The sequence below is a fragment of the Lonchura striata genome, chromosome 23 (assembly GCF_050655825.1).
Source record: "Lonchura striata isolate lonStrDom1 chromosome 23, ASM5065582v1, whole genome shotgun sequence".
NCBI lineage: Eukaryota > Metazoa > Chordata > Aves > Passeriformes > Estrildidae > Lonchura > Lonchura striata.
This window is the reverse complement of record NC_140725.1, coordinates 4,266,936-4,281,006: the sequence shown is the minus strand read 5'-3', so window position 1 is coordinate 4,281,006 and position 14,071 is coordinate 4,266,936. Positions and strand designations below refer to the sequence as shown.

At 51.3% G+C, this 14,071-nt stretch overlaps 1 protein-coding gene across 4 annotated transcripts in view; it reads left to right on the top strand.

Moving 5' to 3' along the window:
• The first annotated feature begins 1,625 nt into the window (after window positions 1-1,625).
• The window catches only part of CSMD2 (CUB and Sushi multiple domains 2), a 289,568-nt gene continuing 277,122 nt past the window's right edge, over window positions 1,626-14,071 (top strand). For 3 of the 4 annotated variants that reach the window (XM_085559782.1, XM_077788452.2, XM_085559780.1), the window contains exon 1: window positions 2,154-3,057. In XM_085559782.1, the coding sequence (XP_085415908.1) occupies window positions 2,901-3,057 (157 nt within the window). In that variant the 5' untranslated portion in view covers window positions 2,154-2,900. Of the gene's footprint in view, window positions 2,130-2,153; window positions 3,058-14,071 lie in introns of those variants that run through there. The other variant, XM_085559781.1, reaches the window with a different exon arrangement.

The following is a 14,071-nucleotide window of genomic DNA, read 5'->3' as shown; positions in this document are numbered from 1 at the left end:
CTGCCATCCCTCTGGTCACCTTGGTGTCCCTCAGGGACGCTGGGCTGTGACCCTGCCATGGCCAGGGACACTTTATCCTCTCCCAGGTACCTCCTAGCATTGTCCAGCCTGGCTTTGGACACTCCCAGGGATGAGACAACCACGTCTTCTCTGTGCCAGGTGCTCCTCATGCAGGATCTGCTCTCCAAACCCAGCACCAGGGACACTTTTCCTTCTCTCAGGTATCTCCAAGCATTGTCCAGCCTGGCTCTGGACTCTCCCAAGGATGTGACAGCCACATCCTCCCTGTGCCAGGCGCTCCTCATGCAGGATCTGCTCTCCAAACACAGCACCAGGGACACTTTCCCCCATCCCAGATAGCTCCAAGCATTGTCCAGCCTGGTTTTGGACACTCCCAGGGATGTGACAGCCACATCCTCCCTGTGCCAGGCGCTCCTCACCCTCACAGGGCAGGATCTGCTCCCCAAACCAGCGCCCAAAGCCGAGCAGCACCCAGGGGACGTTGCTGTTGTTCCTTGGGAGGAATCAGAGGTGAGTTCTGGCCAGCGGGCCATGGAGAAGGGGGCTGACATCTCGGGGAATGTGTCCCTGCGGGTGGCAGTGCAGAGCAGCGCTTTTGTGTCCCGGTAGGAATTGTGCGTGCAGGGAGAGGTGATCTCGCAAGGTGAGAGATGCCGGCGACCCCAGCATCCCTCCCTGGGGATGACAATTTGGGCATGGCAGGGACGCTTTGTGCCTCGCTCATGGCAATTGTCCGTTCCGCCAATAAACGCTGTATTTTTTTTTTTTTCCTTAATTATTCTGGAGACGGTTCAACCCTAATCCTCCGGGTTTTTTTTTTTGGCGATGCAAACCTACCCGGGAGGAACCCCTGGGTTTGAAATATTTACGATCCGATTGCACGGGAATAAAGTGGGATTTTGGCTCCTCAATGCCTTCCTTTTTTATGCCTGTGGATGCACGCAGGGCTCTTTGGCTCAGCCCCTGCCCTGCAGCGATATTGGGCTGGGGGACATCGCAGCGTGGCCGGGGGACACCGGCTGATGGAGCTTTCCCTGGGGGAGCTGTGCACAATCGGGGCTGTTTGAATTGATGCTGCAGCTTAAACAGACATAAAGCAACTCTTTCATGTGCCAGCCGCGGTTGCCTTGGCTCTTGGCAGCGGCTCCCGGTGTGGGCAGTGCGAGGATTGAAATGCGGAGGGGACGGAGAGGGAGAGAGGAGGAGGAGGAGGAGGATTGATCCCAGCGTGGAGGGACAGATCTGCGAGCCCTCGGTGGAGAATTGGGTTTTTAGCTGTGCAATAAGCTCATTCGAGGCAGCCGGAGCACGGCCGGAGAAGGGGGTTTTGCAGCAAGAAACTGCAGCAAATGCAGAGCCGGGGGAGCAGGGGGTGGGTGCCAGGGCAGCCCCCGGGGTGGGCACGGCAGGGCCGGGGCGAGCGGCCCGGCCCCGCTTTGGGCACCGCGGGCACCGGCCCGGCCCCGCATCCCGGGCAGCGGGGAAATGGGGATGGGCGCGGGGAAGAGCGGGATAACAGCGCTGGAGAGGGGGTGTGGGGCTGCAAACACCCCCTGCTCACAGGGGTTCGGGGGAGAGCGGCAGCTCCGAGCCTGTCACCAGCGTAAAGTCGGAGGGAGGAGGGGGAGGATGCTCGAGCGTTCCAGAGTGCCTTTTCCTTCGTTATTTATTTATTTCCTTAAGCTCTGGTGTCATGTTCGAGTTGTTTTCCTTGTCCCTGGATCTGAGCATCATTAGCAAGATAATGAAGTTCCCGAACGCGGCGTTAAGTGGCTGCATTCCCATTCCTCCCTCCCTTTTCCCCATCTTGCCTGCAGCTCCAGGGACCGGCGTACCGGGAGATGTTAAAACAAAAACAAGGGGAGGTGCTGCCGCTGACGGGGGAGAAACGGGGCTCTGCCAGCCCTGCCAAGCCCCCCGGTTGGCTCGGGGGAGGGGGCACAGCCTTTCCCACCTCCGGGATGCCCCTGGATCGGTCCCACCAGGATCGGGGAGCCGTGCTGCGAGGACAAGCCACAGACAGGGAAAAGGGAGGGGAGGGGTGTCTGTCGTGAGCTGTGTTTGCAACAAAATTTGCCTCATCACAGAAATTGTGTCAGTAGCATCAGGTTGTTTATGGGGGAAAGGGGGGGTGGATAACAGGGATGTGTGTGAGAGAGAGGAATGGGGGCTGGGGGGGCTCGTTCCTTAGCAAGAAACCTGGATATCAAAAATAAACGCGCTGCTGGAGCCCTGGCTGTGGGGCCGGGCGCTGGCAGGATGCTGGTACCGGGTTTGGGGTGGGTAGCACAGCATCCCCCCTACCCCTTCCACAACACCCGGCTTCCAGAGAGGGAGCAAAGCTCCGGGAACGATTAATCAAGTGGCTTAATAAAAAAAAAAAAAAAAAAAAAAAAAAAGTATAAATCCCTGAGGGCTGCGTGGTGCTGGTGGTGCTGCTGCCGAGGAGCTGGCGCTGAGACAGCCACCGGGAGGGACGCGCCAGCCCTCCCCTGCTCTCCTCTCCTCTCTTCTCCTCTCCTCGCCTCTCCTCTCCTCTCCCCGAGCTGCTGCCACACTTGGTTCATTCCAGCTGCAGAAGCTCAGAGCCTTCCATGCGGTGGGATTTTTTTTCCCCTCTCCTCCTCCCGGGCTGAAAAAAATCAGGGAAAAAAAAAACAACAAAAAACCCCCAAAAAAAACCAACCCAAAAGAAATCAAAATCACAAGCCTGACCCGCTTCCCCCTCACCTCCTCCCCCTCCTGCTGCCTTTCTCCTCTTCATCCAGCCGAGCCGAGGACTATCCCAATCGCCGAGGGGAAGGAAAAAAGGGGGAAAAACCCAACAGCGGCGACCAGCAGAGCCCCAGCACGCCCCGTTCCTGCTGCTGCCCTTTGACATGCAACCTTCCCTGGGATGGGACCGGCCGGGATGCAGCTGCGGCTTCGGCGGGCACTGGTGGAAATTTGGGATCGCGGCTCTCATGACGGCGGAGGGGAGCGCCTGGAGCCGGGCGCTGCTGCTCTCCCTGGGGCTGCTGGCTGGATCGGCCATGGGTGAGTGCCGGGGGCAACTTCTGCGCCAGCGTTCTGCATCCTCCGCCCGCTCCTGGGCTGCGGGAGCGGCGCCGGAGCCGCCTGCGGGAACGGGGCTGCGGGGTGGGGGGCACTGGGGGGGTGCCACTGGGGTGGTGGCAGTAGGCTGGGTGCCACTGGAGTGGTGGCACTGGGGGGGTGGCAATAGGCTGGGTGCCACTGGGGTGGTGGCACTGGGGTGGTGGCAGTAGGCTGGGTGCCACTGGAGTGGTGGCACTGGAGTAGTGGTACTGGGCTGTGTGCCACTGGAGTGGTGGTACTGGGGTAGTGGTACTGGGCTGTGTGCCACTGGGGTAGTGGCATTGGAGTGATGGCAATAGGCTGTGTGCCACTGGGATGTTGGCACGGGGGTGGTGGCAAGAGGCTGTGTGGCACTGGGATGGTGGCACTGGGATGGTGGCACTGGAGTGGTGGCACTGGGGTGGTGGCAATAGGCTGTGTGCCACTGGGGTGGTGGCACTGGGGTGATGGAATTGAGGTAGTGGTTACAGGCTGTGTGGCACTGGGGTAGTGGCACGGAGGTGGTGGCAATAAGCTGTGTGCCACTGGGGTGATGGCACTGGGATGATGGCACTGGGATAGTGGCACTGGGATTACGGTAGCAATAGGCTGTGTGCCACTGGGTGATGGCACTGGGGTGGTGGCACTGGAGTGGTGGCACTGGGGTGGTGGCACTGGAGTGGTGGCCCTGGGGTGGTGGCACTAGGGTGCTGGCAATAGGCTGCCGCTGGGGTGATGGCACTGGGCTGTGTGGCACTGGGATGATGGCACTGGGGTAGTGGTTACAGGCTGCATCCCACTGGGATGGTGGCACTGGGGTGATGGCACTGGGCTGTGTGGCACTGGGATGCTGGCAATAGGCTGTGTGCCACTGGGATGATGGCACTGGAGTGGTGGCACTGAGGTGATGGCACCGGGCTGTGTGCCATCATAGCCCAGTGATGGCACTGGGGTGGTGGCACTGTGGTGGTGGTTACAGGCTGTGTGGCACTGGGGTGGTGACACTGGGGTGGTGGCACTGGGGTGGTGGTTACAGGCTGTGTGGCACTGGGATGGTGGCACTGGGGTGGTGGCACTGGAGTAGTGGTTACAGGCTGTGTGGCACTGGGGTGGTGACACTGGGATAGTGGCACTGGGGTGGTGGCACTGGGGTGACGGTCCTGGGGTGGTGGCACACTCTGCCCTGGCATCTCGGGCACGGCCCCGAGGGGTTTGATTCAGACCTCTGGAGCTGCAGCCTCCGGAGCAGCGATTTTTCCAGCGCTGGCGTGTGATAAAGGGTGGCTCTCCATGATCTCATTCCCCCTCTCCGCTGGGTCAGGTTTGGGCACAGGCACTGGTGATGTGCAGGATGACTGTGAAAAACGCCAGCACTGCTTTCCCCTGGCATCTTAATTCAGGATTTCGCTACCCTGCTGATAAAACAGATTTCTGGATGCCTTGCATTGAAGATGGAAGCACTTTCCTCCTTTCCCTCCTGCCTTCCCAGTTGAATATCTCTTATATATGAGCTCGTTGGCCTCAGCATGCTGCTTTTTATGAAATATGCATGTTTGGGCTTGAAAGCAGAAGAAGACTTGAATTTGGGGGCAGTTTGCTTGTGTCTCCTGCCTCATTTCCGCAGCTGCCCTTGCAGCCAAAGCAGATCCAGGGAGTGAAGTTTATTTCTGGTGTAAACAGCAAATATTTAGGGACTGTCCTTCTGCGTGTGTAGGAGGGGGAAGAGTGGGAGAGACGAGTGCTTGGCACTGCTGCTCTCCACACTGTGCAGTGCCCCGATTTCCAAGTTTCCAAGTCCCGTTTTTTTGTCTGCTGTATCCCAGGCTGGAGGAATGTGTGTTTGGGTGTTGATGTGTATGAAAGCTCCTTGGTGTTTTTTTTTTTTGTTGTTGTTTTGTTTTGTTTTGTTTTGTTTTTTTGTCTTTTTTTTGTTTTTGAGGAAAAACTTTATCTGGAATGCAAGACTGATTTTATTATGTAAGGCAGGTTTGCTTCCAGGGGCTGGGGGATGAGGATCAACTGCTGCTCCTGAGCACTCTTGCAGAGGAGCTGAACAGTTCTGCTGACTGCGAGGATCTGTTAGGAAAGGCTGTAAACCCACCCAAAGAACCTACAGGTCCCTAAGAAAGGCTGAATGTTTATTTTGGTGGCTATTTTTCATCTCAGCATGAACATTCAGCCTGTGCACAGAGGAAAACCGTTCCAGCAGCTTCTGTTGAGCTTTCCTCATGCGAGCAGACTGTTGGAGACATACCCAAAATCTCAGATTTACTCCACCAGGGGCTTTCAGCTTTTTCTCTTCTTCTGAGCTGTCTGTGCCTTATTCATACTGGATCTTCCAGGCTTCACTCTGTACCTCGCTGAGCATTTAATCCTTTCTTCTCAGGCCCCTGGTCCCTCCTGCCTGCGTTTCCAGCTCTGTTCTGCATCCTTCAGCCAGAGGTTGATGCTCTGGGTGGTTTTGCTTGGTGAGCAGAAGACCTGCGAAAGCTTTTAAGACCTCAGATGTTTTTTTATCTGCATCAGAGCCGGAGGCATTGATCAATAAGTCCTCTCTTTAGATTCTGAGACCGCACCAAGGATGTTTTTGTGCGAGCAGGATGCCAACTTGGGCGTCAGTGCCCGGGTCTGCAGGGAGGGAGGGGAGGCACCCGCCCTTTGTGGGGTGACGGAGGGTTTGGGGTGTGATCCCAGGAGATCAGTTCAGCTGTGCTGAGAGCTGAACCCCTGTGGAACGAAGTTCCAAAGCTCCAGGCTCGCCCGTTCCGGGGCTGTGCCAGGAGCAGTATCCAGGAGTTCCCATGGTGTGGCAGCAGAGGCGTGTGCGTGGAGCTGTCAGCGAGGAGTTGGACAGGAACAGGGGGAGCAACCCTGTCCCCCCACATCAGCCTGCCCAGAAATGCCCTTCTGAAACCCAGCACGGGGCCTGGGGTGCCCGCAGCTGCTGCCGTGTGCCAGGGCAGGACAACAGAGCTTCCCTTGGGGAAGGATGGAGCTGGGGCGGAGGGAGGTGGTGCCTGGTGGTGGGAAGTTCACTGTGGCTGTGGAAGTGCTTTGGGAGCTTCTCCCTTGCCCTTGGAAGGCTGCACTGGGGCTTGCCCAGCGCTAAGATGGGCACAGGGCACTGGGTTTGCCTTTGGCTGCGGGTTGGTGAGCCCCTGGAGCGTGATGATTCTGGAATTCTGGAATTCGGGGTATTGATGGTCAGCCAGGTGGGCCCAGCAGTGCTGCTCACCCCTTTCAGGAATTCTGGATATTGATTATCAATCAGGTGGGCCCAGCAGTGCTGCTCACCCCTTCCTGGTGCTTTCACAGGGATTAGATGGGCACAGGGCACTGGATTTGCCTTTGGCTGTGGGTTGGTGAGCCCTGCCTGGCCTCTGGAGTGTGATGATTCTGGAATTTGGGGTATTGATGGTCAGCCAGGTGGGCACAGCAGTGCTGCTCACCCCTTTCTGGAATTCTGGAATTCTGGATATTGATTATCAATCAGGTGGGCACAGCAGTGCTGCTCACCCCTTTCTGGAATTCTGGTTATTGATTATCATTCAGGTGGGCCCAGCAGTGCTGCTCATCCCTTTCTCTGGGGAATCAGCTCTGCTCCAGCCCTGCAGGGTGCATTAGGAGCATGTGGAGGCCCCGTGTGTGTGGATAAACACAGCTAAAATACATTTTAATGGCCTATTATAAAAGGGTCTTGACACCATTATTTACAGTCTGTGCTTTGTTAGTCAGCACCTTGCTTGGTCCTGGGTTAAAGGAGGATGCAGCAGCTTGAAACATCAGCTCATCAGTTTTAAACCCCTGTAATTTTATTTTTTTCTCGACAGAAAACAGTTTTTGCCAGACTTCTCCCCTAAAGAGTGGAAGAGCAGGAAGCTGCTTATGAATTTTGATTACAAATTTAAGATGTGGGCAGGAAGAGAGGGCAGAGGAGAGTTCATTGCAGACATTCAGGCTGCACGGATAATTCCACTCCCCTGAGTGGATCCAAGGGTGGCTTTGTGACCCAGGTGTGGCTGGGCTGTGCCAGGGGCAGGTCTGGGACCCTGGCAGGGGTCAGGAACCCCCCTGGACAGAGCCCCCAGAGACACTGGCTGTGATCTCTGTCCATGGAAAAGAGTTTTCAATCTTACAGGATGAATTACCAGCTCTGAGGGTTTGATATCAGTAATAATTAAGTGTGGCTCAGGTGCAAAAGTCAAATTTAGGATTCTAGATAAGGGGTCCAAAGGGGACAAGATGGAGGAAATTGGGTGTGCCTTGTCCTTTTTCTCCTTCTTCATGCCCTCCATGTCTCACTGTGGTGTTGGCATTTTTCTGTTGGTTCAGGCTGGGGACACACTGTCCAACGTAGGTGACAGATATTGGCACGTTCTTGTAAATCCAGCCCAGGGAGTTTCTGGTATTTAATGTTTGTCACATCCCACTGAGGGCAGAGCCCCACACGCTGCCCTGCAGGACAGAGCTGGGCAGGGCAGCAGAACATGTGAGAGATCAACAGAATAAACAACCTGGGAACCAGCACAGACCAATTCTGGCTTCTGCTTTGGCAGGGGGCTGACAGACAGAGACTTTCTACAATCTCAGAATCATCAATACCTCAGATTCCGACATAGGGGATGTGTCCTGTGCAGAGCTGAGCCTTCCTCCTGCCCTGCAGCCAGGGAAATTCCTGCCCAGCATTCCAGAGATTTCCAGCCATGGGATGAATGGCTGAGTGCTGCTGGTGCTGCCTTTCTGAGAGCCCAGCTGGGTGGGAAATGCCAAATTTCACAGCTGTGCTTCTGTTCCTGCTGCTGCCCTCCCAGCCCCTGCCAGAATTTGGCCTGGATCTTGACCAGAGGAAATTGTTATGATAACGTTGAGGGTTAGTTGGGGGCAAGGTCAGGCAGCCTGAACTGGTTTTGAGCCCATAGCATCGCAAGAAAATTCTTTTTAACTCCATTTTTATCAGGAGTATCCTGAGACACAGGGCTGGAGTAATTTTTCACAGGCTTTAGTGAAATTATAACAAAGCTCTGTTTAGCTGAGTGGATTTTAAATAATACTTCTTTACTCTCCTCCATGTTTCTAGGCATTGGGAGGTTCAGACACACCATGAATAGGCCTAAATTTAAATTAGGCTTTTTTTTTTTTTCCAACAGAAAATAGAGCAAATTCAAATGGAAGGGGAGAGATAAGACTTTAAGGGCTACAAAAAAAGGGAAATGATTAAGTAGTAAAGATTCTCTACTGCTGGAATTGTTGAGTGCAGCATTGAGCTGTCTCTTTGACATCCACAGCAGCCAGAAATGTCAGAGGTGGTGGAATCCCATTGATTGGCTGGTGTGAAAAACGCAATCACTTGGTTTTTCAAATTTGAAAAGTTTAATAATAATGAAATGGTTCTAAAAATAATAATAGAATTAGAGTAATAAAGTTTAGAGTTAGGATAATTACAAGACAATAAAATGCAAAGAATTATGGATGTCTGGATGCTCTCGGACACTGAGTCATGACAAGCATCCCTTGTGAACAAAGGAATCACCCTTAAACCAATACACTTATTGCATATTTATATAATTTTTTATGGTTATGCATACATTTTTTTTAAAACAAGAAACTCTATCTGTTGTATGTCACCTGTTTCTTTTCATCTCCATGGTGTCTTTGAGTCTGAGCAAGGCCTGAAGAAATTAGTATCTTCTGATAAGAAAAGCATAAATTCCTCTCCTTTGGAAGATTTAGGTGTTCTTTGAAGCGAGTATCTCATTCCTAAAAAACAACTTCCTCCACATACATAGTCTCTATTTTAACATTATGTTGGAACCTAAAGCTACATTTAACACACTACGTAAGAGACTTAATACAGCACAACTTTCTAACATTACACATATAATATTCATTGTAACATTTGCAGAAAGCCAGTCATAAAATCTGCATTTTTCCCAGCTGGGATATCCACTGAGGAATGATGGGATGGGACAGGGAATCAGCCTTTAAGGGGAGTTTAAACCAGGTGAGGCTTTTTGCTCCACCTGGGGAGAGGTGGGAACCACCCCCTGCCTGCCTGAGGCTTCGTGTCCAGCTCAGTGTTTGGATTTGAAAAGTTTCCCTGAAGTCACTTCGGTGAGAGCTCCAGCGTGAGCAGGAGCCCAGCAAGGGAGGCTCTGGGAGCAGAGACAAATCCCTAACAAATGCCTCAGCCTGATCTCCAGAGGTTCCTTCCAGCCCAGACCACTCCGTGGAATAATTCTGCTCCATGGAATCACTTGCACGAGGTTGTTTGGGGAGTTTGGGGCAGCTCAGCCTCAACCACAACATCGCTTTTCCTGGATTGTTCCTCAGTTCTTCACCAGGAAACATGGGGCTCCTTGCTGTGAGGTGATTCAGTGCAACTCTGTTACTCTGGTTTTTTGAGTGTTTTAAAGTTTTTCTAAAAGTTTTCTATGCCTTCTAATGTTTGTGTATTTCTACTGAATTTTCTCAGGATGTTCATATAAACAATGATAGTTTTGCATTCTTCTTTGTGGGTGGAGAGAATTGATGGGCTGTTGGTTTGGCCAGTGTGGTTGGAGAGGTGGCAGTTTCACCCTCCAATTCACTGTCACTTTTGATATTCCATATATAGAGGAGTCAGAAAATCTGTTTTTTGGTTCTTTTCTTTCCCCTTGTGTGCCGGAGCTCACCCTAGGATGAGGTGGAAAAGTCTCTCCTCCCACCCGAGCTTCCAAAGAAAGGCTCAGCAGTCTCTTGTTCGGTCTCAAGGCAGTTCATTGCAAGTTATCTACAAGATTTTCTCCTTGGGCTGCTGTGGTTTGCTCACAGCTCAGGCAGAGGCACACACACACCCTGACATCCTCTCTGACCCCGACTGCTTCTTCTCTCCTGCCCAGGGCTGCTGCTCTCTTTTATATGGTACATTACGTGTTACATGTTCACAGTTTTTCCCAATGCCTATTACCTATATTAAATGGTGATTTTCTATCTTTTATATGGTACATTACGTGTTACATGTTCACAGTTTTTCCCAATGCCTATTACCTATATTAAATGGTGCTTTTCTATCTTTTATATGGTACATTACGTGTTACATGATTACAGTTTTTCCCCAATGCCTATTACCTATATTAAATGGTGATTTTCTACTCTAAACCAACCTGTGAGTGCCAACATCACCAAGAACATGGAGGTGAGGAAGGAGAAAGAGGGAGGACAGGGCAGGCCCAAATCCCAAATCCATCTAAAACCCTCTGACCCCCATGTACAAAACCAAAACCCCCCTGTACAGCACTCAAAAATTCTTCCCTCTACTTTGTGACTACTTCTACTGTAATATCTAAACTTTTGTGACTTCTTGTTCTTCCTGCAAGGTTGGTAACTCATTCCATGTTCAAACCCAAAATCACAGCTGTTTCCAGCTGTGCCAGGGTCTCAAATGCTTCTGACCTGGGCCTGGAACATCCAAAAATGTCTGAGGGACATTTTGAGTTCCGACACTTCTGCACCCAGCGTCCCTGTGTGAGGTATTTCATGTCGTAGTGTGACACAACTCTGAGGTTATCCCCTGCTCTGAGGAGAAGGCACTCCCAGTGGAACTGGGATGTGGAATGAGCCCAGAGGTAGCAGCAGCCACAGTTCTGTGCTCACACAGCGTTTCTGGGCCAGGGGAGCACAGTGCAATTAGGAAAAAATCTTGCAATAAACAGGATGCAGGGCAGGAATCTGCAGAATCTCTCTGCTGCCTCCGTGCTCTGCAGTGGCAGCCAGGGCTGCTGGTGGTTAATGTGTAATTGGGACGATCCCATTGATTAAAGGAATCAAATTAACTCTGTTTCAGTGGTTTGGCTCCATGGTCGCAGCCAGAATGGAGACTGCAGGGAGCTTGGATGAAATGATCTTACACCTCCCATGCACGAAGGTGGAAGAGAGTTTTTTGGGTGGTTTTCCCTCTTTTTTTAGTGGCCTTTCACAGTGGTTGTGTGGTGTTTTTTCTTCCCAGTGTCAGGTGCATTCCCTGACTGAGCTCTTTGCAATAATTTCCTGTCCTGCCAAGGCACAGGCACCACCTGTAGGAATAAACTCCCTGCTTTTGGGTGCACAGTTGGGTTTGATAGATGGGAACAGAACTGGGAGCTGTGTCAGAGTCCTGCTGGTGCTGGTGATTCCCAAGGGGGCAGGAAAACTGTGCAGTGAGGAGATGTGACGCTGTGACTTCCACTGGAAGAGCATCTTGTAACTGTGGCTGCTAGGGAGGTGTGGGATACAGGAGTAATTAAAAAATCAAATCCTGCCCCATTGCTGACTGCAAAAATCTGCTGGGAAATGACCCCCTGGCCTGCATTTTGGGGGGTGAAGGTTTGCAGAGGGTTGCAGGAGGTGGAACGGGCTGCACAAACACCCGTGCAACCCCTGGTGTTGGTGTGTGAGCTACCAGCAGTGTCGTTACCTGCCCAGTGAGGTGTAAACCCCAAAATCCCGGATCAGTGAGGCTGGAAAAGCTCTCCCAGGTCACAGGGTCCCAGCTGTGCCCAATCCCCACCTTGTCCCCAGCCCAGAGCAGAGTGTCACACCCAGGCCTTCTTGGACAGCTCAGGGATGAGACCCCAAACCTCCCTGGGCAGCTCTGATGCCCGAGAGCCCTTCCCATGCAGAAATTCCTCCTGGATACCCCTGGAGGTGGCCCTTGTGTGGCAGAGGGAACAGTCTAAACTATCAACAAGGATTGTGTGTAATTCTGGGGTGCTGGAGGACTGTGAAAGGGGTGGAAATCACAGCCCAGGGGGGCTTTCTTCCAGTGCTGCTGGAATTCTGCTTGCCAGGCAAGGATTGCCTTAGGAGAACACACAAGAAATGCCACCAGTGCCACCAGAGCCAGCCTGGTTTGAGTGGGCACCACCTGGGCAACACTGGGGATGCAGCCAAGTGCTCACAAAAAAAAAAAATCTCATTCCTTGGTGCTGTTTCAGCTTCTTCCTTTGTTAATGCTGAGTGTCCTCAGGATTAACTCTCCTCCTCTCTCCATCGGACCAGCAGGAAATCCGCAGCATCCCAGTTCCTGCTGGTGAATGTTTTCCCCTTCCCTCCTCAGAAAAAGGCATTTCCACTCCTGTTCCATTCCTGGGCAGAGCAGTGGGTGCCCCAGGAGGTGCTGGAAGTCAAGGAATGTGAAAAATGCAAATTTTATGATTGGCTTTTCACAAATGTTACAATGAATATTATATGTGTGATGTTAGAAAGTTGTGCTGTATTAATTCTCTTAAGTAGTGTGGTAAATGTAATTTTAGGTTCCAACATAATGTTAAAATAGAGACTATGTATGTGGGGGGATTTTTTTTTAGGAATGAGATACTCGCTTTGAGGAACACCTAAATCTTCCAAAGGAGAGGAATTTTTGGTTTTCTTATCAGAAGAAACTAATTTTTTCAGGCCTTGCTCAGACTCGAAGACACCATGGGATTGAAGGAAACAGTTGACATACAACAGAGTTTGTTGTTTAGAATAGAATGTATGCATAACCATGATGATGTATGAATATGCAACAAGTGTATTGGTTTAAGGTTATTCCTTTGTTCACAAGGGATGCTTTTCGTGACTTAGTGTCTGTAATACTTTGCCTTTTATTGTCTTGTGATTGTCCTAACTCTAAACTTTATTACTCTAATTCTATTATTATTTTTATAACCATTTTATTATTATTAAACTTTTAAGATTTCAAAAACCAAGCGATTGGCGTTTTTCACAGGGAAGGAGGCAGGAGCAGGAAGGCCTGGCCAAGGTCACCCAGCAGGAGCAGCCTGGATGTCACTCCTGCGTCATTCCCAGCACGGGAATGTGATGCTGCAGCTCCTGAGGTGGTTTTTGAGAAGCCTTCGTGCTGCAGATGAGGTTGGAGCTGTGTCTGTGCAAAGGCATTTCACAGTGGTTACCCTGGAACAGAACAATTCCTGCATCCATTTATCAAAATGTCTGCGATTGCCATTTCCAGACAGATAAAACAACGGCGAATCTCAAATAAAGGTGTCTTTGTCCAGAACGCTTTAGCACAAAAGGAAGGCAAGATTTGTTCCTCTGACCTCTGGAATGGGAAGTCTCTTCTGTGCTGGTGAAATGGCTTTATTTGGGTTTCATCCACCTGCCTTGGTGCCACCTCCATTTGTCTGAGTGCAGCATTTTGCCTGGCCCTCAGCTGTCACTTCAGTGCAGACGGGCACAGCCTGATAATCCCGGCCCCAGCTGCATTTAAAGGTGAAAAAAGGGCTGGAATAGCCAAGAAAGATGAGTTAATCACAGGCAGAGAATTAACCACAACTGGGGATTTGCTGCTTCAGTGCTCTCCTGTTATTTGCACACTCCCTGACTTGCAGGAGTTGTTGGAGCCTCTCATGGCTGGGGACCCGTCGGGTGTGAGCCTCACTCCCTCTGCTTCCCTTCCCCATCCCTGCAGCAGGGATAAACAGAATTTGCAAAATCATTTCCAGATTTATTCTGCAGGGAGGGATCTCGGGATGTTTGTGAGGAGCTTTCAGCAGGTACAAATTGCACGGGGTTGATTAACTGCTCAACTTTTATGTGCTCTTGGTTCTCTCCCTTGATTGCGTGGAGTGAGTTCAACCATTTCATCTACAATTTGGGATTAATTGTGAATGACATTTTGAGGTGAAAGTTGCCTGTCTGCTACTGAACTTTAGGTAGGATTGTAAAAAAAAAAAAAAAAAAGTCAGGAATAAAACCAGCTGCAGTTTCTGTTGCAGGGAGGATTTGCACAGCTCCTATAATTCGTACAGAATTGCCTTTACACTTTTTATACCTTTAGATCCATGTTTTATGCAAAGACTGCAGCTTTTCAAAGCAAAGTGTGCTCACCAGAGATGGGAAGGTGGGAGGTGTGCACTGAGAATTTGCCAGATGCATCAGGGAATTGGATCCTGGGCTTTAGAAAAGCAGGACATTGGCAGAGAGGATGGTCTGGACCTTCTGATTTTAACCTGCC